Here is a 26,821-nt window from a genome sequence, read left to right on the forward strand (position 1 = left end):
CGGGCGTGGATTCCCCAGTAGCTTGTGTAGGTTTGCTACTTGCTTGCTAAGAGTAGCCACTTCGCCCAGGTAGTCCTCCGCAAGCAAACAGTTGCTACATTGAAAGTCAGCGCGGCCCACATTGTCCCGGAACAAATTGAGGTGGTTTGGGATGAGTTGGATCGCAGAGTGAAGGAAAATCAACCAACAAGTGCTCAGCATATGTGGGAACTTCAAGACTGTTGGAAAAGCATTCCAGGTGAAGCTGGTTGAGAGAATGCCAAGAGTGTGCAAAGCTGGCATCAAGGCAAAGGGTGGCTACTTTGAAGAATCTAAAATATAAGTTCTATTTTGATTTGTTTAACACTTTTTTGGTTATTACATGATTGTGTTATTTCATAGTTTTGATGTATTGCACTGTTATCCTACAATGTAGAAAATAGTAAAAATACAGAAAACCCTTGAATGAGTAGGTGTGTCCAAACTTTTGACTGGTACTGTATGTTTTAAAGAGCAGTTGTTTACTTTAGTATTTCTCAGAAATGAAAATACAACAATGCCCCAGTCTAGTTGGTGGCGGTAATGCAACATTGGATGCCAACCGCCGTTAAACCTCATCGAAGAAGAAGACCCGGAAGTACTTTTTTTTATTGTTGCTGACGAAACGCTGTTGCTTACAGCTGTGATCCTTGAATCTCATCGCTATTTCTGATTATTGCAATACCTTTGTGTCTTCAGAAATATATTTTTAAACAGTTAACGTTTAGCTTACAGAACAATTATACACGCTACTCTTCGTGTCGAAATTAGTATTTTCTTTGACCGGAATCATACGCCGAGGGCCAGCTCACGGTAGCAAGTTGTCGTTTTCAAATAAACAACGTTAACGTTACAGTAGTTAGCTGAACCTAGGTAGTTTATCTGAAGTACATCATATTACACCATCAATCATGGCAGTTGTCAACGAAGGCGCATTGAAGAAAATGCTCAAGGTAAGCAACGATTTTACCTAACGTTAGCTAAACATTTGTTTTTATTAACATTGTTAGCCTTTCAGCTAGCTAAGCGCGCTAACTAGCTAATGTTAGCTAGCTCGACAAATATTTGTCTAACGATAAATATCTCGGTTACCAAATAACTAGGGTTAGACAGTTAGACCTGATTTATAACGTATGTTTGATAACGTTCTCTAACTATAAGCATACGTTAACTAGCTAGTGTTTTCTATACAGATAACTAACGTTAACTAACTAACTAACCTTAGGTACCTGGCTGAACCAATCAGTGTTAAGACATTGACATTCAGCAATATTAATCACTATGTCCACTGTTCAGCAATACAAATACAGGGACCTGACTGTTCGTGAGATAACCAACGTCATCTCCCAGTACAAGGACCTGAAGCCTGTTATGGATTCATATGGTAAGAATGTGTACAGTACATGGTTCACCACAGTGGCCCATATCACAAAACATGATCTATGTGTTATTGTATGTTTGTCTGATTTGTTTTATTGAGTGATATTTTCTGTCCTCAGTGTTCAATGATGGCTCCACTAGAACTCTGGTGAGCTTAACAGGAACAGTGCCAGTCAGCTACAGAGGTAGGATAAGTTTGGGTGTATGTCACTATCATCTGACAAAAAAGTTATGACAAGGGTTGTGTTCATAGGCACCAAACAGAGCGGGACTACCTGGACTTGTCCAATAAGAAACACACATTTCCATTGTCTGTTGCAAAACATTTTATGTTGTGTTATATGATTTTGTCTATTAAAGTATTTATTTGAGCAATTTTCTTCTCAAGTGAACTGTCTGTTTCACAAGGCCTTATTTATATATATATATATATTATACTCTTGTCTTCTAGGAAACGTATATAACATCCCAGTGTGTCTATGGCTGCTGGACACCTACCCATACAACCCTCCCATCTGTTTTGTGAAGCCCACCAGTGCCATGATGATCAAGACAGGCAAACACATTGACGCCAACGGCAAGATCTACCTGCCCTATCTGCACGAGTGGAAACATGTCAGTAACAGCGTTGTCTCCAGTGTTTTAGCATTGGCTATATTATACCTCTGTTTTTTTGCGTGTGAATTTTTTTGGGACGCCCACTGTATTACTCTTCATTTATTACTGAACCAATGTCTCTGTACCTAGTTTCTGATGGATTTCACACAAAATTAATGTTGGACTGCTTTAAAGGGGCAATATACAGTTCAAACAATAATAGTCCACCCCACCACTGTTTTGGGCAAAAGCTTAGGGATGGGCCTTGAGTATTGATTTATTGAACATTTATTTAACTAGGCAAGTCTGTTAAGAAGAAATTCTTATTTACAATGACGGCATACTCCGGGCAAACCCTAACCCAGACGACGCTGGGCCAATTGGCACACAATTGTAACCACTCAAATTCATAAACCGACCACTGGATGCAAGGACTGAACATCCATGATATAAAAATTATAGTTTGAGTCTATACAGTGTTAGTTTACAATTACGTTGTTTACAAACATTGGAGTAAAACTAGCTAGCATATTTTGGTTTGTGATGGGGTATGACAGTTGAACTAAGCTAATTTTTTTATTTAACCTTTATTTAACTAGACAAGTCAGTTAAGAACATAATCTTGTTTACAATGATGGCCAAACCCGGACGACGCTGGGCCAATTGTGCGCCGCCCTATGGGACTCCCAATCATCCCCCGGATGTGAGACAGCCTGGATTCGAACCAGGGACTGTCGTGATGCCTCTTGCACTGAGATGTCGTGCCTTATACCGCTGCGCCACTTGGGAGCATAACTCATGAGTTATGTTCTTCAAGAATCGAAGGGTATATCATTCATTTGAATGCCTAACATTTTATGTAGCAATCGCAGATTACCCCTTTAACAGGACTCCAGACTGTGGCCATTTAGTCACATTTTGCAACCCTTTAACTTGGCTTGCGAGTTACATTTTTAGTTAGGGCTGGGACTTTCCAGTGACCTCCCGCTACGATATCACGATACTTGGGTGCCGATGTGTATTGCGATTCTCACAATTCTATATGTATTGCAATTCGATATTGCAATTTGATGTTCCAAACATACTGTTCTCTATACGTGTTCTGATCAGTCAGAGAAATAAAAGTACTGAAAACATGTTGGCTCAGTATTTAAAAAGATTGAGCATGTATAGCCGACTAGCGCTAGCTAACGCTACCTACAGTAGCAAATCGATACTTTGAATAAATATCGATACAACGTCGTCCCAAAATAATATTCCAAAATAATATATATGTAACTCTTTTTTCCCCCCATTACTATTTTAAATTGGTTGCACTGGTGCGAGCTGCACATTCTACCTGGTTACCTCAACTTCCCATTTTTTGGGGGCAGATAAAACCAAACCAAATTTTTTTTAAACAGTAAAAGTGCATTATCCTCATGGTTCCTGTAATAAGTTTCTGACCTGCTGCTGTGTGCCTACCTGTTTCGCTGGGGCCGGCTGCTGTAATGAGCAAGCCCCTCGCACTCTCTCAACCCCCTTGTGTACCCCTCGTGATTGTATAACATTTAAAAATGCAATTGCGGGGAAAACACAACTTTGGAAGCAACTAGTTGTCTATATTAAAGAGAGGAGTGTCTCGGTGTTCTGTAGTAACAATTTTTCTTAAGATATCTAATATGGGTTTGAAGTACGGAGCTCACAAATTTGCGCATCGGCCATAGTGAGTGCACTAGGCGTCATTGCAAAGTTTTTTTGAGATCTTACATTTACTCTTAGATTAATACATGGCCACTAGCAGTAGGTGTTATATTTAGAGTTAGCGATCTAGCTAATGTGTTTTGCGTTTCCACTTCCTTGGGTGCTGAACTAGTACCAATTGAATTTGGCCTATACATAATATTAGTGCACGTAAAGATTTTACGTGCCCTGTTTTGACAGTAACATAACAAAAATAGTCAAATTGTCAACTGAAAATTCATGACAATCACTGGATTAGGTTTACATATAAAAATATTTTGGAATCTTGCATTCCTGCTTGGACTTTTTAGATCAAGGGTGTCAAACTCATTCAATGGAGGGCCTAGTAATCTGCAGACGCTCGGCCATCCGTGGAATGAATTTGACACGTGTGTTAATGTAATGTTTTTCTTGAATATCATGTCCGTAGTCTATTACACTTCTTAATAGGATGTACATTTTGCTGCCGACTAACGGACCCTCATTAACCCGTCAACAAACGGCTACATTTTTTCCAGACAGTAAAATTATGTGACCAACAGAAAGTACTCTGAGATCTGTATATAATGACGAGATGCTTATGTTTCCGCCCTAACAATGCGAGTCGTCCCAAGGCGGGAAGGCAGGCCCAATAATTTGGACAGATTTTGGCGAGAGTGAAACCTCTCACTTTGCCTCTTCCTCTATGATAGTATGCATACAAGGGCTGGACATTTTTCATTATGAGCTTAATCCAAACATGCAACAATAGCAAGCCTATCTTATTACAGTCAAAAGGCTATAGCCTATTATACAACGGGTGGGTCTAATCCATTCCAGCCAGTGTTTATTCCAGAAGTTACCACAGGTTAAATCTGACTTTGAAAAGCCTATTTTCTCTGTTCCCTCTCACTGCGCAATCCACTGTCTCATCAGCCCAGCCAGGCAATTTATCAACTTGATCTCCACTATAAAAAGCATCTAGACATTATCTCACATTTCTTTTAGACTAACATTTAGTTTTAAACAGCGGAAATTTGTATAAACCTTGCAGTCTATCTCTGCAACATTTGCAACATTGTTTCAATATTGCTATTCGATCTCCAGCTGTCCATAGTAATGACTGTGGCAGGAGTCGGGAATAGGCAGGCAGCATTTCTCATACAATTGAAATAATTAATCAGCTGGCATTATTTTTCTGGATGTATACAAAGAAATGTCAATAGAAAACAACAGGAAAATCAAAATGAAATGCAGCAAGTTTGCTGTCTTTCCAGCTTTAGTTTGAAGGGATTGTGTTAGCTGTGTCTGAGTAGCTCCTATGAACAACAGTGACCTGACGAGAGCACAGTTTCTGTGCCTGGTTAAATCGAGCCTCATTAGTTCATTGTTATGGATGCATCCAAATAAATGTCACTTGAAATCTGCTTGAACAACCGCAAATGCAGCCACTTCGCTGTTATTCTGGCTGCACTGTTTGTCGTGACTATGAGAACGTTGCCAGCCAGTATGGCAATGGAACATTTTAGACTGGGTCGTGTCCATAGATACAGAACTGAATGACTGAGTCGCGTCTTTGGCAACCGAACCGATAGACAACTACCAGCCGGCTTGGGTAGCAACCTTAGATTTGTGTCAGGACTATATCTCATGGAAGGATGAAATAGTATGAATAAATTGTTGTATGAAAGTGATAATGCCCTCGAAGCCGGTGTTTGGATGATATATTGGCACGGTTTCGAATGGTGAATGAGAAGCGTGCTGTGATTTGAGAAATAAAAATAGCTCCTTTTTAATCGTGGCCACAAGTTTTTAACACGCAATTGTGTTTAGCATTGTTATTTGTTGCGAAATGATTGGGCTTACAAATGCAGGTTTCACTCCAGTGGCCTAGAGGCTTTTTGAGGAGATACTCTTGCGCTGTCTGACATGTGGTAGGCTATTCTGTTCCTCAAACTAGGCTATGTATGCTGTGTGTGTGAAATAAAATGCATGAGGACTAACAGAAATATACATGCGGCAATTAAATTCCCCCAAATCATGCAAATTAACCTATAGATCGATTAGCATGACAGGTCAAGTGTATTTTCGCCTGCTAACTGATGTAACGGTTAACATCCTTCTTAATAAAGCATTGCGAATGACTTTCTAAGATGAGTCAAATGTATTTTATTGTGTGACACAGCAAAATATGTTTTGGGGTGTCACAATCTAGGGCCCTATAAAATCTGTGATGCAGAGAACGCGGATGGAATCTAGACATTTTAAAATGGAATTCAACAATATTCAAACGTATTGAACTAAGTAGGGAATCAACTAAATGTATTGAACATTTATTAATTTGCTCAAGTTCATCATAAGACATGAACAGAATGCATCAGTTATTTGTATTTCCTGCAACTTTCTGAAGAGGCAACAAGAATTTCCACTGTCTGTGCGGTGCGCACGTCTACCACTTTGTGTAGATGAAAAGGATTTTCCAAAAACTTAAATTAAATGATGACTACTAAGTAGGATATGCTTACCTGGCAGAATATCATAAAAAACTCTGCTAGACAGCAGCCTCTTGCTAGGTGCACACTGGAAGTAAACTAAGCCCAAAAATCTACATTTCAAAATAATTTCCCAGACCTCAAAAGTTGTCTCCCGATGTGGTTTAAGTATTGTTGTGGATGTAGAACATCCAATTTAGTTGTTTGTGATTTATTTTTTATTTAATTTTTTATAGTGCCCTACAAATCATGGGCTGGTGCCATCAAGGTTAGTGGCACCAGTGCCACTAGGGGGAATGTTAGCCCTACTTTAAGCGTGATGAAATGAGCTCATGTTATCTGTATGAGGTGAAGCCTGTCACAGTTGTCCATTTCCATATGGACAATAAAGTTATGTTGTACTTCTGTTGATTTCTCTTCCTCCCAGCCCCAGTCGGACCTGTATGGTCTGATCCAGGTGATGATCGTGGTGTTTGGGGAGGAGCCCCCTGTGTTCTCCCGCCCTACCACACAGGCCCCCTACCAGGCCTTCCAGGCTGCAGGACCCCCCAACCGTAAGTTACCCGTTCAGTCTGACATTGTTTCTATTCCAGATCTAGCATTCCTGTTTCAACTTGTCAACTAATCAAGCCCTCAACTAGTTGTATCGGGTGTGCTAGTTCAGGCCTACAACATAGTTGTGAAACGTCTGGGTGTCTTCGAGGAATGATTTTTGAAACACTCCAGTATGGATCGCATTAGTCGGTTATTTTCACTGTATGAATAGGTCGGTCATCGTAATAACGGGAATTTTGTCTCTGCATAAACATGAACTCTGTTTCTCCATATAATACGTGAGACTTTGGGCGCCATTTTCATAGTGCAAAAACACTGTTAACGTCATCTTGCATTGTAATTGAAATTCAAACGTTTCTTTAACTGCATTATAAGCAAGCGACTTTTAACTGAGCAATACATCGTCGTCTCGAACATTGTTAAATGTTTCAAATTGAATCATGCCTCCAGATTACAATGAGGTTTATGGTCATTTTTGCACTTTGTAATTCTTCTGCACTACTAAAATGTTGCCCTGAATCGTTCTTGCAAACACGTGCAGTACCTCCTATTGGACCCCAGATGGTATCCACGCACATTGTGAAAGATGGAAAATTGAGATGAAATGTTCAATGTGTAATCTGACCCTCACACTGTCAATCCCTCCCTCCCATCCACAGCATCCTACATGCCAGGTATGCCAGCGATCTCCTCGTACGGACCAAACCCCAACCCTGGGTAAGATGTCTGTCTTCAAGGCCACAATTTCCTCTAACACTCTGCCTCTCACAGCCAGTCCCTCTCAATCTCATCAAACCAGTTCTGACATGTTTGTCTTTGGGTTTACATAAGCAACACAGCCACATAAGCATGTCTGTCTGGTGGAATCATCACACTCAATAAACAAATGAGTGAAGCAGTTTCTTCTCTTACAGTGCCCCATATAGTTCAAAAGATTTCCAGCTTTGATTAACAGATGGCTGTTGGTTGATGATGCAGGGTTTGTTGTTTTCTCTCCAGTGGCTATCCGGGGTACCAGTACCCTAGTGCAAACTCGTATCCTGCCACAGCTGGTACTACACACTACACTAACCAGATTCCTGCCTCCACTGTGGGTATGTATCACACGGCATTGCCTTCTGGATATTGTAATCTCAAGGCCTGGCTTGATCGGAGCTATTGAACTATCAAAGGGAAAAATGCACACACCCCTAGGAGAATCACAAAAGTTTTCTATACACAATATTGGACACCATTATGAAGTCCCAACACTGCCTTGTATTGCAATGTTAGGTTTGTGACGTGTAACCGAAGGTTATGGATGAAGACCGCCCTGACAATATCCGTAAAAAACGTTTTTTGTGAGTGCGCTTTTGAAGCATACTTCATACTTCAATTACTTATTAGGTGTTCCCTCTAAGCTGCTTGTGAGTGCGCACTTCCTCCGGTACTGCCGCGCTGAATAAATGCAATGCTGCGCAGAGACGCAAGAGATTGTACTTCACTGAGTTCGCCCCATTAGTTTGCACCATATAGATCAATGTTTTTTTCTGTGATCGAAATCAACATTATATCAGCCCCTTTTCAATGCAACAAACCAAAACAAATCTAACTTTGCAAGATTGAGTCTGATTTTGTTGCAGGCAGAGCCAGTGCACAACGGAGTAGGATTCTATTGGCGGGGGTAGCTCATGCGCTTTTCAGATCAGAGGCCGGAGCCACGCTTGTGCACATTTATTCATATTCTTTGCTAGTTGGCTAGTTATTAGCCTTGTTATAGATAAGTATAGGTGCCTCCTGCAGAGCACAAACATGTCGGCTACATTTTAAGCGGTCTTTGAAAAGCCATTCGTCTTAATTAAAGGGGCAGTGTTGTATTTTGAGACAGGCTAGCCTACTTACGGTAGCCTACTTTGTCTTATTCTCTGTATAGTAATAATACATTTTATTTTGTGAAGTGGTTTCTTGCATCATACAATGCAATTTACAGTCACCTATTTGGCACATGGTGTTACAAACCCAAGTAAAAAATCATTAATTAATGTCAAGCCCTTCATAATGTAAAAAAGTTAAGTCTCATGCAATGTAGGCCTGCATTGAACACCACATAGTGACTGCTATGGTGTGTGGTCATCCTCACCCCCTCCCTACTACTGTTAGTCATGGCTGTATCATAGTTTTGATTTCTATGTGAAAATGTTATGGGATTTGCTCCATTGGCTTTGTTGGTAGGCCTACATTCTGCACAAATAGCCACAACTGTAAGGTTCACTGTAAACCTGCGCCGGAAGTTGCACAAAATTCTCACAATGTTCAAGTTTCTGCTTAAAATTTGTTCAGTGGGCCAAATAATTAGGGAACATTTGGCTGGAAACCTATTATAATTGTAAGCATTATTATTGTTTTCCCATTTTTGGAGTGCTATAGTTCTTAAATGGTAAGACCTACAGAGACAACTTGGTGGGATTGCTTAAATTGGTGCACAAATACATCTGGTTACTCGTGGCAGCCAAACGGTGGCGCAATAAACAACTTTTATTTTATTTTTAAAGTCAGCCCTACCTTCTCATTTGACCTAGTCTCTGAATTTGATACAGAGGTTCCTCTCTACCCAATGGACACATTTGCATTTAGGACTGATGACATCACCATGATGGATCATCTGGCATTTTGAAAAGGTTGTAATTAATAAAAAATAAAAACATCTCCTCAGAAACCCCTAAACCAAATTCTCAAACTTTTTATACAGTATTTATAGACCAAGATCTTTCAATTCATTATAAATTAAGTTAATATCTTAAAAGTCATGACCGCTGTGAGCCAAGGAAATTGAGTTAGGTTGGGCTTGACATTTCAAGTCGCTCTTGAAGGGAATAGAGCTCCCTGCTGGCCATGCATCTCAATACTCTATAATGTTTCCTGAAGTGTGTGGTTGTCCACTACCCAGATGGATTCAAAAGTATAAAATTGGTGTGACTACCAGAGATGAAGTCAAGACCGAATCCCTTTAGATCCAGCCCCAGACAGACTTTCTGAGACTCAGACCAAGGACCAGTTTAAATGGGGAAACAACAAGTAAACTCTATTATAGTTCAGTACATGATAGTTCAGTGAAGTACAATACAGTAGAGTATAGTTCAGCCCAGTAAGGTAGAGTATACATTTTTGAGTGCTCCAACTCCTTTCTGCCTCAATTTAGTCCATTTGGAAGTTTTTCTTGATAAGGCCTTCTTGTGATTTTTGTCATTGTTGACCTCCTTTCCTTTGTTTGCTGAAGCAAGAAGGCCCACCTGAACTCTTACCTATAGTGTTGTGGAAATTACCACCAGAGACCCCTGAGGTCATTATTAATTAACCTTTTGTCAATAGGGGGAGCTGTTAGCACTATTCTTTTTTTTACATTTCCAAATTAAACTGCCTCGTACTCAATTCTTGCTCGTACAATATGCATATTATTATTACTATTGGATAGAAAACAATCTCTAGTTTCTAAAACCGTTTGAATTATGTCTGTGGGTGAACCAGAACTCTTTCTGCAGCGAAATCCATGACAGGAAATGCGAAGGTCTGAAAAATAGTCTCTGATCTCGGATCAGTTTAAAACTCTGTGTGTGCCCTATGGATCGAAATGAACTGCACCCGCCTTCCCCTGGATGTCAGTAACCAATGAGAAGTGGAATGGTGTCTCTACGTGTTTCTCAGAGTTTATAAAAGGCAATGGAGTGAGATGTCCCTTCTTTTCGACGCTCGCCAAGGCGCAAGAGAGGACATCAGAATGGCATGCTCAAAAGCTCTCGTTATTGACCAAAGATATATACGTCTGTGATTTAATTCGATATAGGTGTTAGAAACATCATAACGAAGTTATTTGAAACCGATTTATATCAGTTTATGCGAGTATATTGCTATTTTTCGGAATTTCCTTAGTATTGCGTTTGAGGATTTGGACATGTGTGTGCCGTGTAGCTATCGTTAGCTGCTAGTTCCGAAGTTGAAGAGGTCGTTTTACAACAAAGCAACGATTCTTTTGGACAAAGGACACATTGCCCAAGATTCTGATGGAAGCTCGTCCAAAAGTAAGAGCTATTTATGATTTTATTCCATATTTATGTGGAAAAATGTAAACGCAGTTGTCGGCCATTTTTTGAGGCACTAGTCTGGCTGTAACTCACAATGTATGTCTAGTAACGTAAATTTTAAAAATCTAAATCAGCGGTTGCATTAATAACCAATGCATCTTTCATTAGCTGTCCAACCTGTATTTTTTTWGTCAATCTAATCGATAAATAATCGTAAACTTAGGTGCCTTTCCAAGATGGCGCCGGCCAGAATGCATGCCATGTTTTGACAGATTACATTGCATAACCACGATTTGTGATGCTAAATATGCACATTTTCGAACAAACTATATATGCATTGTGTAATATGATGTTACAGGACTGTCATCTGAAGAATTCTGAGAAGGTTAGTGAAAAAATTAATATATTTTGGTGGCGATAACGTTATCGCCCATTTTGCCTTGATTCAATGCTGGGGTGATGTTAGCTCATGTGGTATGCTAATATAACGATATATTGTGTTTTCGCTGTAAAACACTTAGAAAATCTGAAATATTGTCTGGATTCACAAGATCTGTGTCTTTCAATTGCTGTAGGCTGTGTATTTTTCAGAAATGTTTTAGGATGAGTATTTTGGTAATTGACGTCGGTCTCTGTAATTATTCCGGCTGCTTCCAACGCTATTTCAGATTGCAGCTGCAATGTAGAACTYTGATTTATACCTGAAAWATMCAKATTTTTCTAAAAKAACATATSCTATACCATAAATATGTTATCAGACTGTCATCTTATGAAGTTGTTTCTTGGTTAGTGGCTATATATATCTTTATTTAGTCGAATTAGTGATAGCTACTGATGGAGTAAAAAACTGGTGGAGTAAAAAAAGTGGTGTCTTTTGCTAACGTGGTTAGCTAATAGATTTACATATTGTGTCTTCCCTGTAAAAATCAGAAATGATGGCTGGATTCACAAGATCTATATCTTTCATCTGGTGTCTTGGACTTGTGATTTAATGATATTTAGATGCTAGTATTTACTTGTGACGCTATGCTAGGCTATGCTAGTCAGCTTTTTTACTGTGGGGGGTGCTCCCGGATCCGGGATGAGTACCAAGTAAAAGTTAAATGTATCCTTTTTTATCAGTAAGCCGGAGAGGTTCTAACAAACTTAAAGCATCAAGAGGAACACGTCTGTCAGGAGCTCTACCGGGGCAGTTCCGTTCTCTTATATACGGCTATACAAAAAATAGCTACATAGACATGGTTCATAGGGTTGGTTCCTACATTAGACCGGCACCGTCTCCATTCTTTACTTATATAACATATTCTGGGCGTTCTTCCAAAAGATCTAAGGAGTGGGTCAAGACCGTCTCCCCCTCATATCTCTACCCAGCACCTACAGGATCCAATGATTGTATGAGACAAGATATACAATTCAAGGCTATCTCTACAGACAATAATAGTTTATGATAGTAATGTAGAGAACAGTACATTATTTATATGTTTGGGCTCTTGGAGGGTTGGAACTCCCTTCTGGCTTTGCATCTCAATTTTCTATAGTTTTTCCTGAAGTGTGCACTTGTCAACTACCCATATGGTGATCCTCTGTAGTTCATTTGGTAGAGCATGGCGCTTGCAATGCCAGGATAGTGGGTTCGATTCCCGTGACTTGTTTTTATTTAACTTTTTTGTATGTAATCTTTAACTAGACAAGTCAATTATTAACAAATTATTATTATATACAATGACTGCCTACCAAGAGGCAAAAGGCCTCCTGCAGGGTTGGGGGCTGGGATAAAACATTTAGGACAAAACACACATTATGATAGACACCACAACAGACCTAAGACAACACAACATGGCAGCAATACAACATTACCACATAACATGGTGGCAACAACATGACAACACTGTAGTAACACATGGCAGCAGCACAACATGGTAGCAGCACAAACATAGTACAAACAATGTTAGGCACAGACAACAGCACAAAGGGCAAAAAAGGGACACAACAATCACGCGAAGCAGCCTCAAGTGTCAGGAAGAGTGTCCATGATTGGAAGAGTGCCCCCCCCCCCCCTGGGAGCACGGTATGTTTTTTTCTTTAGCACTAGACCGCTGATTCAAATAATCAAAGCTTGCTGATGAGTTGATTATTTGAATCAGCTGTGCAATCATCTGTAACGTCCCTCAGCCGAGCAGTGAATTTCAAACACAGATTCAAGCACAAAGACCAGGGAGGTTTTCCAATGCTTTGGAAAGGGAACCTATTGGTAAATGGGTAAAACAACAAACAGACATTGAATATCCCTTTGAGCATGTTGAAGTTATTCATTATACTTTGGACGGTGTATCAATACACCCAGTCATTACAAGCTTCAGGCGTCATTCCTAACTTCTTTTTTATTAAATATTTATAACTCGACAAGTCGGTTAAGAACAAATTCTTATTTACAATGTCGGCCTACCCCGGCCAAACCCTCCCCTAACTCGAACGACTCTGGGCCAATTGTGTACTGCTCTATGGTCTGTAGTGACGCATCTAGCACTGCAATGCAGTGCCTTAGACCGCTGCGCCACTCGGGAATACTAGTTGCCGGAGAGGAAGTAAACCTCAGGGATTTCAACATGAGGCCAAAGGTGCCTTTTAAAACAGTTACAGAGTTGAATGGCTGTGATAGGAGAGAACTGAGGATCGATCAATAACATTGTAGTTACTCCACAATAATAACCTAAATGACAGTGAAAAGGTCGCCTGTACAGCATAACAATATTCCAAACATGCATCCTGTTTGCAATAAGGCACTAATGAGTACCACTCTTCATATTTTCAAGCAAGGTGGTGGCTGCATCATGTTATGGGTATGCTTGTCATCGGCAATGACAAAGTTTTTTATTTATTTTGGGATGAAAATAAATGTAATGGAGCTAAGCACTGGCAAAATCCTAGAGGAAAACCTGGTTTTCTGCTTTCCAACAGACACTGGGAGAATAATTCAGAAAATAACAACTCAAGGCCAAATATACATTGGATTGCTTACCAAGTTCACATTGAATGTTCCTGAGTGGCCTAGTTACAGTTTTGACTTAAATCGTCTTAAATCTATGGCGAGACGTGAAAATGGCTGTCTAGCAATGATCAACAACCCACTTGACAGAGCTTGAATTATTTTTAAAAGGATAATATGCTGTTATTGTAAAATTCAGTTGTGCTAAGCTCTTAGACTGACACAGAAAGACTCACAGCTATAATCACTACCAAAGGTAAGCCTAACATGTATTGGCTCTGGGGGTTGAATTCTTAAGTAATCAAGATATACAGTGCATTCAAAAAGTATTCAGACCCCTTGACCTTTTCCACATTTTGTTACGTTACGGCCTTATTTTCCTCATCAATCTAAACACAATACTTCATAATGACGAAGCAAAAACAGTTTACATTTTTTGTGTGCAAATGTATTTAAAAAAACACCTTATGTGCGCAAGTATTCAGACCCTTTCCTATAGCTGGCTGCCCGGCCAAACTGCACAATCAGGGGATAAGGGCCTTGGTCAGGGAGGTGACCAAGAACCCGATGGTCACTCTGACAGAACTCCAGAGTTCCTCTGGAGATGGTAGGTTCTGGAAGGTTCTCCCATCTCTGCAGCACTCCACCAATCAGGCCTTTATTGTAGAGTGGCCAGACGGAAGCCACTCCTCACTAAATGGCACACGACAGCCCGCTTGGAGTTTGCCAAAAGGCACCTAAAGGACTCTGACCATGAGAAACAAAATTCTCTGGTCTCTTCAAGCCTGAATGCCAAGCGTCACATCTGGGGGAAACATGGCACCATCCCTATGGTGAAGCGTGGTGGCAGCATCATGCTGTGGGGATGTTTTTCAGCAGCTGGGACTGGGAGACTAGTCAGGATTGAGAGAAAGATGAACGGAGCAAAGTGCAGATAGATCCTTGACGAAAACCTGCTCCAGAGTGCTCAGGACCTCAGTCTGGGGCGAAGGTTCACCTTCCAACAGTACAATGACCGTAAGCACACAGCCAAGACAATGCAGGAGTGGCTAAAGGACAATTCTCTGAATGTCCTTGAGTGGCCCAGCCAGAGACCAGACTTGAACCCGATCGACCATCTCTGGAGAGACCTGAAAATAGCTGTGCAGCGACGCTCCCCATCCAACTTGACCGAGTTAGAGAGGATCTGCAGAGAAGAATGGGAGAAACTCCCCAAATACAGGTGTGCCAAGCTTGTAGCGTCATACCCAAGAAGACTCAAAGCTGTAATCGCTGCTAAAGGTGCTTCAACAAAGTACTGAGGTAAAGGGTCAGAATACCTATGTAAATGTGATAGAGTTTTTATTTTAGAAATTTGCAAAAAGTTCCAAAAACCTGTTTTTGCTTTGTCATTATGGGATGTTGTGTATAGATTGATGAGGAAAAAACACGATTTAATAAATTTTAGAATAAGGCTGTAACGTAACAAAAAGTCAAGGTGTGTGAGTACTTTCTGAAGGCACTGTATAAATTACGTCTCTGTAATCTAGCATGCGTAGGATGGTGGTCTGAGTCGGGGTTAGTTTCGTAGCTGGGGTGAAAGAGGAGCGATTACAATAGAGGAAACCAAGTCTAGATTTAACCTTAGCCTGCAGCTTGGATATGTGCTGAGAGGACAGTGTACTGTCTAGCCATAGTCCTAAATACTTGTACGAGCTGACTACCTTAATTAAGCTCTAAACCCTCAGCGATGCTAATCACACCGGTGGGGGGTGGATTATTTTGGCAAAGAACAAATGCTCACTAACAGGTATGTGATCACGTTTTGAGATATAAGCTTTTAGCGCTCATTACATTTTTTTTGGGGGGGGGGATCTTTTATTTCAGCTCATGAAACATGGGACCAACACTTTACATGTTGCGTTTTATATTTTTCTTCAATGTATTATTCCCACCACTACTCCTACAGCTTTTACTCAACCTACACTTACAACCTTATAACATGCAGAGGTCTAACTTGAGTTGCTTACATTTTTGTTTTTGATACTCGTAATACTTTTTTGAAATATAAGCACTTAAACATGCTGAACTATTTTTACATGGAGGTCTATGGTGACCAAAATATGCCATTTTTGAAACACTGCTGTTCGTACATCTACTTTTTAAGATACACACTACAAACCAACTTTAAAATGTGCAGAACACTCATAATTACAAACTACTGAACCACCACCACACGACTACAGACCTCAACGATTTACCACAACCGCTGACAACAGTAGTCAGCAGTTGTGTTGTGCATTCAGAACTACAGTATATTTTCTTAATTTATAGACTAATCAACGTTGATAAATAGGCTATGGACATGTTGTGTGTATTTTGTATCATTTCAATGATTGTCAATTTCACCTTCAAATATTGCATAGCTGTTTCCCCTTCATACTTTCCTTGTCAATTTGTTCTTATAGCCTACTTTCGGGAAGCCGAAGGTAGGCCTAGGTTTTCTAATACGTTTTAAGGGAAGAATACTTTTTAGCTCTTGTGTCCAACACGCTGAATGACGAGTCATTTTTACGGGGTGTGCGTGTGAAAGTAGCAAGTCTGGACTCCATCTCTTATAATAAGAATCAAACCCTCCTGTCATGATTTCATCTTGTAAAAGGCCTGTTTTCAGTAGCTTAGGCTACATTATTTAATTAGTGCATCCTCTCTTTGAAGAACATACGCTAATGCCACTGCCATCGAATGACCGGAGTAGAAGGGTTTGACTTTATGCAACTATTTCGGGAAAAGTTGGAGAACACCATTGGTCTTAGAGTGGTTTTGATTGTCGAAATGAGATTGAATTTTTGATTTTGCAGAAAAGCCAACAGACAAGGACAAGATAGGCATATCTTTATTTTTTTTTTAAATAATAACAATGTTGTCATGCGTTATTGTTGTCAATATGTTAATGCAACAGAGCCTCTCCAACCTGGCATTTCTTAATTTGTCGATTGATATGTATAAGGTAATAACCTGAATAATAATGAAATGCCATGATTTATAAACAAAGTGTAATGGCTTATTTCAAATGGGTTTATATTAAGAAGCATATACCGCCTGCCATTCTGTTGACCTTTAATTGACCCTGACCTCTAGCATTCTGGCTGGGGTCTGTAATGTCGCCCCTGTAACCAGACTCGGGTGACGAAAGGTCAAGGGGTGTGGTGGTCACAACCCCCTTTAGCACAGACACAGCTATTTTTAACCTCTGGGTTGACATTTACCCTTATCTGCTAATCTATGACTAGTTTACTCATACACTTAACTATAAATATCAGTGTCTTATGGAAATGTTGTCCTACTACTTTATTTAGACCAGGGGTAGAGGGGGAAAAGAGGAGGGGTGAAAGGGGATAGACTATATGGACAGGCCCGGTGCCCAAATTGATGTGTCGCGTAGCTGAGAGTTAAGTGTAGACCAATGGATTCGGTTTAGTCAGTTGTCCTGATGAGCCCTAGCTAGTTAGTTTATTCTGGCTAGCTGGCAACAACAGAAGCATGGTGCTACTTAAACGCCCACACCAACAAAAATCCACTTTTTCCAGCTGAAAGATGCTTCCCTGAGCCTACCCGTGATGTTGCACAACGATTTAAGTCAATAAGTCATTGATTAATACAAAGTATGATATATTTGGGTTTGAACAGGGAAATCCGGAGTTATTAACTTGGTATTTTTCCGTATCTATGCTGTGTGTTTCATGATAAAATGACATGTACATTTATATCTGAATATACAAGTCTTGTGAGGGATGGCTTTAGCACAGTTTCTAAACCCAGAGCTGCAACATCGCAAGACTTCCGGGGAATGCTTGCGAAACAGACCAAGCAGACCAGGTTTGAGAAGTGAATGAAAGAAGGGAGAAATTCTTCCTTAGTTGTTAATTTTCACAATCTTAAGCACAACGTAAATTCGAGCCAATGTCTTTAGTTTTACTATTGTCACTTTCTCAAGGTTAGGGTAAATTGACATGTTTTAATTTTCGTCAAACGCTATTGGAGTGATAGCTTTTGATTTGACTGCCTGCACATGCGCAATTCAGCGCGAAATGACCATTAGTACTGATGACGTATTTCTGTGCATGAGCTTAGCTAGCCAACTGGTCTCTATGACGTCGCCTACAAGCGTTATCTGGGATTTCTATGGGTTTCTGCCTATCTTCATACTGTACGGTCGTTAGCTTTAGTTCATTTGGAAGCACCTACAAAACATGTACATGTGCGGGCTCCTTGCGTCCTGTTTCCAACCTGGTGCAACGGGTTACTGCTCTCCGTAATGCACTTTGTTCGATCTGGAGCTGTTGGATGGGCTGACGTTGAAACAGTGAGTGAGAAAAGAGCTAATATTATTTGGATGAGCTACTGCCGCTCACTTGGCGATAGTAAGCAACCTGACAAGGCACGTTAGTCGAACAACTGATCAGGGGCTAGTTTCATGGCTTATGTCACCTAGCGAACATTAGCTGGATAGCAAACATTTTTTCTCACCTTTATTTAACAAGGTAGGCCAGTTGAACAAGTTCTCATTTACAACTGCGACCTGGCCAAGATAAAGCATGCAGTGCGACATAAACAACAACAAAGTTACACATAAACAAACGTACAGTCAATAACAATAGAAAAATCTATATACAGTGTGTGCGAATGTAGTAAGATTAGGGAGGTAAGACAATAAATAGGCCATAGTGTTGAAATAATTACAATTTAGCATTAACACTGGAGTGATAGATGTGCAGATGATGATGTGCAAGTAGAGATACTGGGGTGCAAAAAATAAATAACAATATGGGGATGAGGTAGTTGGGTGTGCTATTTACAGATGGGCTGTGTACAGGTACAGTGATTGGTAAGCTGCTCTGACAACTGATGCTGAAGGTTAGTGAGGGCAATATGTCTAGCTTCAGAGATTTTTACAATTCGTTCCAGTCATTGGCAGCAGAGAACTGGAAGGAAAGGCAGCCAAAGTAGGTGTTGGCTTTGGGGATGACCAGTGAAATATACCTGCTGGAGTGTGTGCTACGGTTGGGTGGAGCTATGGTGACCAGTGAGCTGAGATAAGGCAGGGCTTTACCTAGCAAAGACTTATAGATGACCTGGAGCCAGTGGGTTTGGCGACAAATATGTAGCGAGGGCCAGTCAACGAGAGCATACAGGTCGCAGTGGTGGGTAGTATATGGGGCTTTGGTGACAACGGATGGCACTGTGATAGACTACATCCAGTTTGCTGAGTAGAGTGTTGGAGGCTATTTTGTAAATGACATCGCCGAAGTCAAGGATCGGTAGGATGGTCAGTTTTATGAGGGTATGTTAGGCCACATGAGTGATGTAGGCTTTGTTGTGAAATAGGAAGCCGATTCTCCAATTTTGGATTGGAGATGCTTAATGTGAGTCTGGAAGGAGAGTTTACAGTCAAACCAGACACCTAGGTATTTGTAGTTGTCCAGATATTCTAAGTCAACCATCTAGAGTAGTGATGCTAGTCAGGCGGGAGGGTATGTTTGGCAGCATGAGTGGAGGTTTTGTTGCAAAAAAACAAAGCCGATTCTAGATTTAATTGTGGATTGTAGATGCTTAATGTGAGTCTGGAAGGAGAGTTTACAGTCTAACCAGACACCTAGGTATTTATAGTTGTCCACATATTCCGAACCGTCCAGAGTAGTGTTGCTGGGCGGGCGGGTGCGGGCAGCAATCATTTGAAGAACATGCATTTAGTTTTACTAACATTTTAAGAGCAGTTGGAGGCCACGGAAGGAGTGTTGTATGGCATTGAAGCTCGTTTGGAGGTTTGTGAAGTGTCCAAAGAAGGGCCCGATGTATACAGAATGGTGTCGTCTGCGTAGAGGTGGATCAGCGAATCACCAGCAGCAAGAGTGACATTATTGATATGTACAGAGAAGAGTCGGCCCGTGAATTGAACCCTGTGGCACCCCCATAGAGACTGCCAGAGGTCCAGACAACAGGCCCTCAGATTTGACACACTGAACTCTGTCTGGGAAGTAGTTGGGGAACCAGCGAGGCAATCATTTGAGAAACCAAGGCTGTTTAGTCTGCCCATAAGAATGCGGTGATTGACAGTCGAAAGCCTTGGCCAGGTCAATGAAGACGGCTGCACAGTACTGTCTTTTATCAATGGCAGTTATGATATTGTTTTGGACCTTGAGCGTGGCTGATGTGCACCCATGACCAGCTCGGAAGCCAGATAGCATAGTGGAGAAGCTACGGTGGTCCTCGAAATGGTCGGTGATCTGTTTGTTCACTTAGCTTTCGAAGACTTTAGAAAGGCAGGGCAGGATGGATATTGGTCTAACAGTTTGAGTCTAGATTGTCTCCCCCTTTGAAGAGGGGGATGACCGCGGCAGCTGTCCGATCTTTAGGGATCTCAGACGATACGAGAGGTTTGACCGGCTGGTAATAGGGGTTGCAACAATGGCGGCGGATCATTTTAGAAAGAGAGGGTCCAGATTGTCTAGCCCAGTTGATTTATAGGGATCCAGATTTTGCAGCTCTTTCAGAACATCAGCTATCTGGATTTGGGTGAAGGTGAAGCGGGGGGGGGGGGCTTGGGCAAGTTGCTGCGGATCGTGCAGAGCTGTTGGTATAGGTAGCCAGGTGGAAAGCGTGGCCAGCTGTAGAAAAATGCTTCTTGAAATTCTTGATTATCGTAGATTTATCAGTGGTGACAGTGTTTCCTAGCCTCAGTGCAGTGGGCAGCTGGGAGGAGGTGCTCTTATTCTCCATGGACTTTACGGTGTCCCAAAACTTTTGGGATTTAGTGCTACAGGATGGAAATTTCTGTTTGAAAATGCTAGCCTTAGCTTTCCTAACTGACTATGTATATTGGTTCCTGATTGATTGGTGAAATTTCATCACAGCTGGGATATTGTTTTTATTTAATTATTATATTATTTTTTTTACTGTTTATTTAGCTAGACAAGTCAGTTAAGAACAAATTCTTATTTACAAGGACGGCCCTCATCATCATTTCTGGAGACATTATGCGCGGCAGCATAAAGTAGTAAAAAGATAGTTTCATGTTTTGTTCATTTAATGCCTGTTCTGTTAATGTTTACATAACCAACTACAATTTCAAGCTGAGCAAACAATTTAATCGAAAGCAAATGATTACATTGTAAAGAATGCCCAAATGTTCATTATAGTCTACTTCTGCGGAACTTCTACGGAACTTTGGCAGACGAGTTTAAAATTCTCACTGAAGTTTCTAGCCACAAGCATGATCTAGCTAGCTGGGGAGGGCTCAGTAGGATGACTGACTGAACTGACAAGTTTTGCCAAGTCTAGCAAAAATGTACAGCCCATTGACCACTCAACCTGGCCACAAGGCCTGAAAACTAGACCCCCCCCCCCAAAATGGGGAAAGAAATGGAAAAAAATTATATACACACACATTTCCTAGACACGCAAAATGCTTTTTTTGTTGTTGAATGTTTCGCAACAAGAGGAGTTATCACGAGGGAGAAAGATATAGCTAGCTAGTGCTATTAGTTCATTGATATCACATCACTTGTCATGAAGTTTGTGCATGCTGGTGCTGCTGTCCACTCACTCAGCTGCCTACAGCGCTCTCTCAACACACAAACGCACATCCTTCTGGCCCTCCCTCCCCACCACTCACTGGCTCCGCAACAGCCTGCCTCACTGCTTGATAGTTAGCAGCAGCAGGTAACAGTGAAATTAATCTACCTTGGCGGCCGTGGTGAAATTTAGAAGTAGCCCAAATATCTGGAACCGTCATTTTCACCCGCAACAGTTTTCAAAGTAGCCCAATTTTATGGGAAACCGCCAACATGGCAACCCTGGAACTGACTGAACCGAATCAGTTCACCCCAATCAATTTTGAGGTTCACTATGAGATTAATCATAACATTCAAATTGCTGACTCCAGCCTGCTAGTTCTGATATTGTACAGAGCAATGGTATCTAGGCATCTCTCTTTTCAGCAGATTTCTAATACTTCCTCAAGTACTAGACGAAAGGTCGGAACACGGCAAACAGTTTGTTTCCACGAAAGAAAATACCTTGGAAAATTCCACAACTACAGTCAGTTTTCATATTCTGTTATATAGTGAGTATAAGACTGCTAGGTGGAATACTTTGACACTGTGGTTTGTTTTATGAGGAAAATAACCTCCATACACTTTAATGGCTGACCATCACCTGTATCAAATCTAGCTTTATTTATACAGCACATTTCAGACATGGAATGCAACGCAATGTGTTTTACAGGAAAAAAAACTATGAAAATAAAAGCTGAAATATTTACTACACAACAAACTTAAGATACATAAAACAAGAATGACAACTGAATGAATTAAAAGCACCCTAAGGAAAAGCGAAGCTAAAAAGATGTGTTTTAAGATCTCTTTTAAATATGTCCTCAGTTTTGGCCCCCCGCAGGTTCTCTGGCAGGCTTTTCCAGTGGCTGGGGGCATAATAACTAAATGCTGTCTCTCCATGCCTCTTGGTCCTAGGCTTTGGTAGTCCTAGTGCAGTTCAATGGACAACCTACCGGGTGATCGTGAGCGGTGGCTCTTTTCTGATTCATCATGTTGAGTTGGAGATAGCCATCAGAGCGTGTGGGCCCTTTTCCCAGGCGAAAGTGAAACTTAAGAAAAAGCTTTCGTCTGTAGCTTGGGCACTGTCTTTCAGCTTTTTTTAGGGTAGTAGCAACACAATAACAAGAACTCATTAGCATTGAAACATGTTTTTATAACTTTCTGTCACTTTAATGCTATCTAACATGTTGCTGGTGTCATTCCATATACATCTGAGAACATCCCGAAGATAATGCATCCCAACTGCCTCCGCCATTGTTTATGTCTGAAATCCTAAGGGTCATATAAGATCACAAACAAGGACACTGTGATGCAAGGATTGTAAATGTTGTGTAAAAGCAAATGTCTTTTTGCATAAATTATCAAATATAGTGTGTGGAACAGATTTCCTAGTGTAGAGTCTTGCTAGTTTACTCTTCTTCTCTCCTCCCTGTCCTGTCCATCCTTCTCCTCCTTTTATTTGCATTTGAACTTGCTATGTAAATAAGTTTAATTGTGCCAATACAGGCTGTTAAAAAAATCTTATCTAAATATAATCATTCTCCTCCAGGCCCCAGTAGGGATGGTACCATTGGCGAGGACACCATCCGTGCGTCGCTGATTTCGGCGGTGAGCGACAAGCTTCGTTGGAGGATGAAGGAGGAGATGGACCGGGCGCAGGCCGAGTTGGACGCGCTGAAGAGGACCGAGGAGGACCTGAAGAAAGGACACCAGAAACTGGAGGAGATGGTTTCACGGCTAGACCAGGAAGTGGTGAGGGGGGATATGGGGATATATTCAACATATTTCTCTTCTATGCTGTCTGTCTTTCCTCTTTGACTCTAGGTCCTTTTCTATTCCTCTCTCTCATTCTCTTTCGCTCTCTTTTTCATTCCCTCTTTGCTCATTCTCTCTTTCTAACTAATATTCCGCCCATAGAAATGGAATCATTCTAATTTCATTATTCTGCCTCTCCCCTCTCTTCACCCCAGTTCTATCAAGTATAACCTGTGAGTCCCCAAGTTCTCTCAAGTATTACCTGTCTTCAGAGCTTAATTCATTCTTTGGTGGAATGGAACATTGGGGGGCGGTGTACTGTTCATGTGTTTATTCCTCTGATATGTTTTTTTGAAGGCGGAGGTGGACAGGAACATTGACCTACTGAAGCGTAAGGACGAGGAGCTGAGCGAGGCGCTGGAGAAGATGGAGAACCAGTCGGAGAACAACGACATCGATGATGTAATCGTGCCCACGGCGCCACTCTACAAGCAGATCCTCAACCTGTACGCTGAGGAGAATGCCATTGAGGACACCATCTTCTACCTGGGAGAGGCGCTGCGCCGCGGGGTCATAGACCTGGAGGTGTTCCTCAAGGTGAGGGTTGGGAAACACGCATGCAGACATGCACGGACACACGCATACAAACACTCACAGGTGAACCATATACGCACTCAGTCACATAAACCACACACTACACGCACACCTTTTCATAAAGATCATGGGGAGACATTGTCTAGACATTGTGCCCTCGTATGTCTTCTCTAACGCGCTGTCTCTCTATCTTTCTCTCCTGTTACAGCATGTGCGTCTGCTCTCCCGAAAGCAGTTCCAGCTGCGAGCCCTCATGCAGAAAGCCCGCAAGACCGCCGGCCTTAGTGACCTCTACTGACCCCGCAGACACCCACACACACTCCCTTTCTCCCAGTCTCTCCCTCTGTACAGCTCCTCCTCTTTATATTTGTCTTTTTGTCTCTCTCGATCTGTCCTCTTCTCTCTAAAAGACGTGCCCTAAAATTGTATGAAAAGAGCTAACATATTTCTTTTGTTTCGAACATCTCCGAAACATGCATCTAGTTGGATAACCATCGTGGAAAATATGCAGTTTGATATGGAGCAAATGTCTGCCAACATTAATTCTTGCATTTATTTGAAATTTTTTGTACTGTAAAGTTGGAGTGGTATCAAACGTGAGGTTCGAGAGTATGTGTTCTGACATTGTGTGACAGTTGCTGGTGTGAGTTTGTGCTACTTGTCCCGCTGTAAAGGAAAGCTTACACTCTGATATAAATATACGTCTCAACTAGGGATGTGCATCTCTCATGAAAGATTCTAGATACATGGGCTCTGATACGATGCAGGAATGATGCCTTTTTGTTAAATTTTTGTTGTTGTTGCATGAACACATTTAATTTTCAATTTTAAAGATATATCTGCTGCTGTTGGGATGACTTCTCTAAGCTGAGTGGCTGTTTGTGTGTCAGTCGATGTGTGTGTAGGCACCTGAGCTGAGCAATAGGGAAGACTGAGCATCTACTACCCCACTATCAGAATACGTGTGGAAGGCAATTTCTGCTTTTTGTCCCCCCCCCTCCACTTTATCAGAAATCACCATTACCCACTGATTAACTTGTCATTTTTGAAGAAAATGTTTGCGCTAGTACTATATAAATATGTGTCTTTAGAAATTAACATGGCATTTAGCTAATTAATATAATGCAGTTTTGGATTTTACCCTGTCTCAAAAGCAAATGGTTTGGACCGTTGATCGCAAAAATGATTGCTGTCCATTATGAAGTTACCGTGTTCATTTAAAAATGACCAAATACACTGACTGTTGAAAGCAAAATTACCAAAACCTGAACATTCGAAATAGAATCTGAATGAGTTGGATGTGAGTTGTCCACTCCGGTAGGCTACACAACTCCGGTAAAGCACAATGTTCTTGTAACAATGACCCAGCAAATTACATTGGTTGTCACTCAACTAATAAAGCCTATGATTTGACATTGTAAAGCCATTGTGCAAGCATCTGAGTGCTGAAGGTGTGCACAGATGTAGAACAGGGACACGCCTGCCTTTTGTTGGCGTGATCAGTTGTCTCTCGCACTATGCCACAGTTATATGACAGCACATACACAGTTACATGCATAAAAGTTTGATAGGCTACTGAACGGAAGGAGAGGCAGCATCAATTGTCACAACAGATAAGAGGTATTTTTGGAGTAAAAAAAAATATGAGTTAACTTGAGATTTGAATCGGTTTTCTGACCGATTCCTGCTTAAATTGATTTTCTGACCAATATATGATGCATGCTTAATTTGGATTGCTTTGGGATCCTGCAGACCGATGCACAAGTATCTTAAACATTTGAACCAAGGACCGATGCGTCTCTGAATCGTTACATCCCTAGACTCAAACTTTTAGGAAATGACAAGGGTTCATCTAGTCGGAGCATACTTTCTCAAAGCAGGGTCGGGTTCATGTTGGCACAAAACGGTTTGGAAACCTTTTAGAGGTACAACTTGAATTACATTTTTGTTGTATTAAAATGAATAATGGCAGCCATTTGTTCCATATCCAACTGCATCAATGCTGAATGTGGTGAGCAGGTGACCCTGGCTTGTGCTCCCTGTCCCCCTACTTTTTTATCTCGACTATTCTGTCAATATTGCTCCCATTGGCATCTGGAACAATTGAGAAACGGCTTTCCACGTTAGCTGTTCAGGATGATCCTTCAGTCTTCCTTGAGCTGTGTCGTGCTTATTATGACACTCAATAGACAACGTTTTCAAAGTTTTCGCAACGGAGAAGGAAAATTCTAGTCCGTTCTTCTGTTTGGTGCCTAATGAGCAGAACCATGATGGTCACTCGATCATGTCCATTGTTTCTCAAGACTCCCCTAAGCCCCTGTACAGTGTCTGTATGTTCATGTTTGAATGTGTCACTCTACTACGCGTTTCTATTCAAAGGCGTCGAAAGGAAAATGTAACTGTTTTTCTCTTGCTTCACTTAGTTGTTTATTTTCTGTTTTATTTCAAGTTTTCAGCTGTTCTAAGAGATCAATGTCTTTACCCTTTCGATTTATATAAAGGTTGTGAATTAGAAACAAGTGATAGATTTTTTTTTTTTTACTAATCAGAAATGTACTTATCAAGTATGTAGACAGGTCTCTTTTTAAATTAACTTTGACTAAATGCACTTTGAATTGTATGATATGCTGTAGTTTTCAGATTACTTTCATTTTCAACAATAGACCATCTGTTCTTTTTATCTGTCAAATTTTATGTAAATCAGCACAATAAAAATAGTCTGGTTTGCCAAAAATTACTCCTGTGGGGGTTTCACTTTGGTGAAGGATCTAAAACACGTGTACCCTTTTCACCCCCCCCCCCCCCAAATCATTTGCCTGGTAAGGCTGACCATTAAGTCAAACATTGGTCTAACTTTTTATACGGTTCCTCTCTGACTTAATAACCCAGAGCAGGCTATGGTTGTTGTATGCAAAGACACTGTCATGTTTTAGTTCTACAGTTTAGTTCTGCTATGTAATAATGTGGACCCTAGCATTGATATCCCACCCACTGACCTCGGTTGAGAGGAAAGACCAGGGACCTCCATTTCACCTCATTGAATGAGATGCCTAATCTGTGAATGTGTCAAACCTTGCCTCAAACAGCTAC

General features: G+C 41.0%; 1 protein-coding gene across 1 annotated transcript; it reads left to right on the plus strand.

Annotated features, from left to right (window-relative positions):
* The first annotated feature begins 614 nt into the window (after nucleotides 1-614).
* tsg101a (tumor susceptibility 101a) lies at nucleotides 615-26,468 on the plus strand. The gene is made up of 10 exons (XM_023984699.2): nucleotides 615-971; nucleotides 1,315-1,402; nucleotides 1,518-1,583; nucleotides 1,850-2,013; nucleotides 6,616-6,742; nucleotides 7,403-7,460; nucleotides 7,743-7,837; nucleotides 22,932-23,134; nucleotides 23,495-23,734; nucleotides 23,940-26,468. The coding sequence occupies exons 1-10, from the start codon at nucleotides 930-932 to the stop codon at nucleotides 24,027-24,029; spliced, it is 1,173 nt and encodes a 390-aa protein (XP_023840467.1). The 5' UTR covers nucleotides 615-929; the 3' UTR covers nucleotides 24,030-26,468.
* The last annotated feature ends 353 nt before the right edge of the window (nucleotides 26,469-26,821 follow it).

The sequence above is a fragment of the Salvelinus sp. IW2-2015 genome, linkage group LG4q.1:29 (assembly GCF_002910315.2).
Source record: "Salvelinus sp. IW2-2015 linkage group LG4q.1:29, ASM291031v2, whole genome shotgun sequence".
NCBI lineage: Eukaryota > Metazoa > Chordata > Actinopteri > Salmoniformes > Salmonidae > Salvelinus > Salvelinus sp. IW2-2015.

Coding starts and splice junctions, on each gene's coding strand:
- tsg101a (XM_023984699.2), top strand. CDS start 930: ATGGCAGTTGTCAACGAAGGCGCATTGAAGAAAATGCTCAAG. Junction 7,461..7,742: donor GGACCAAACCCCAACCCTGG/GTAAGATGTCTG, acceptor TTTTCTCTCCAG/TGGCTATCCGGGGTACCAGT. Junction 7,838..22,931: donor GATTCCTGCCTCCACTGTGG/GTATGTATCACA, acceptor ATTCTCCTCCAG/GCCCCAGTAGGGATGGTACC.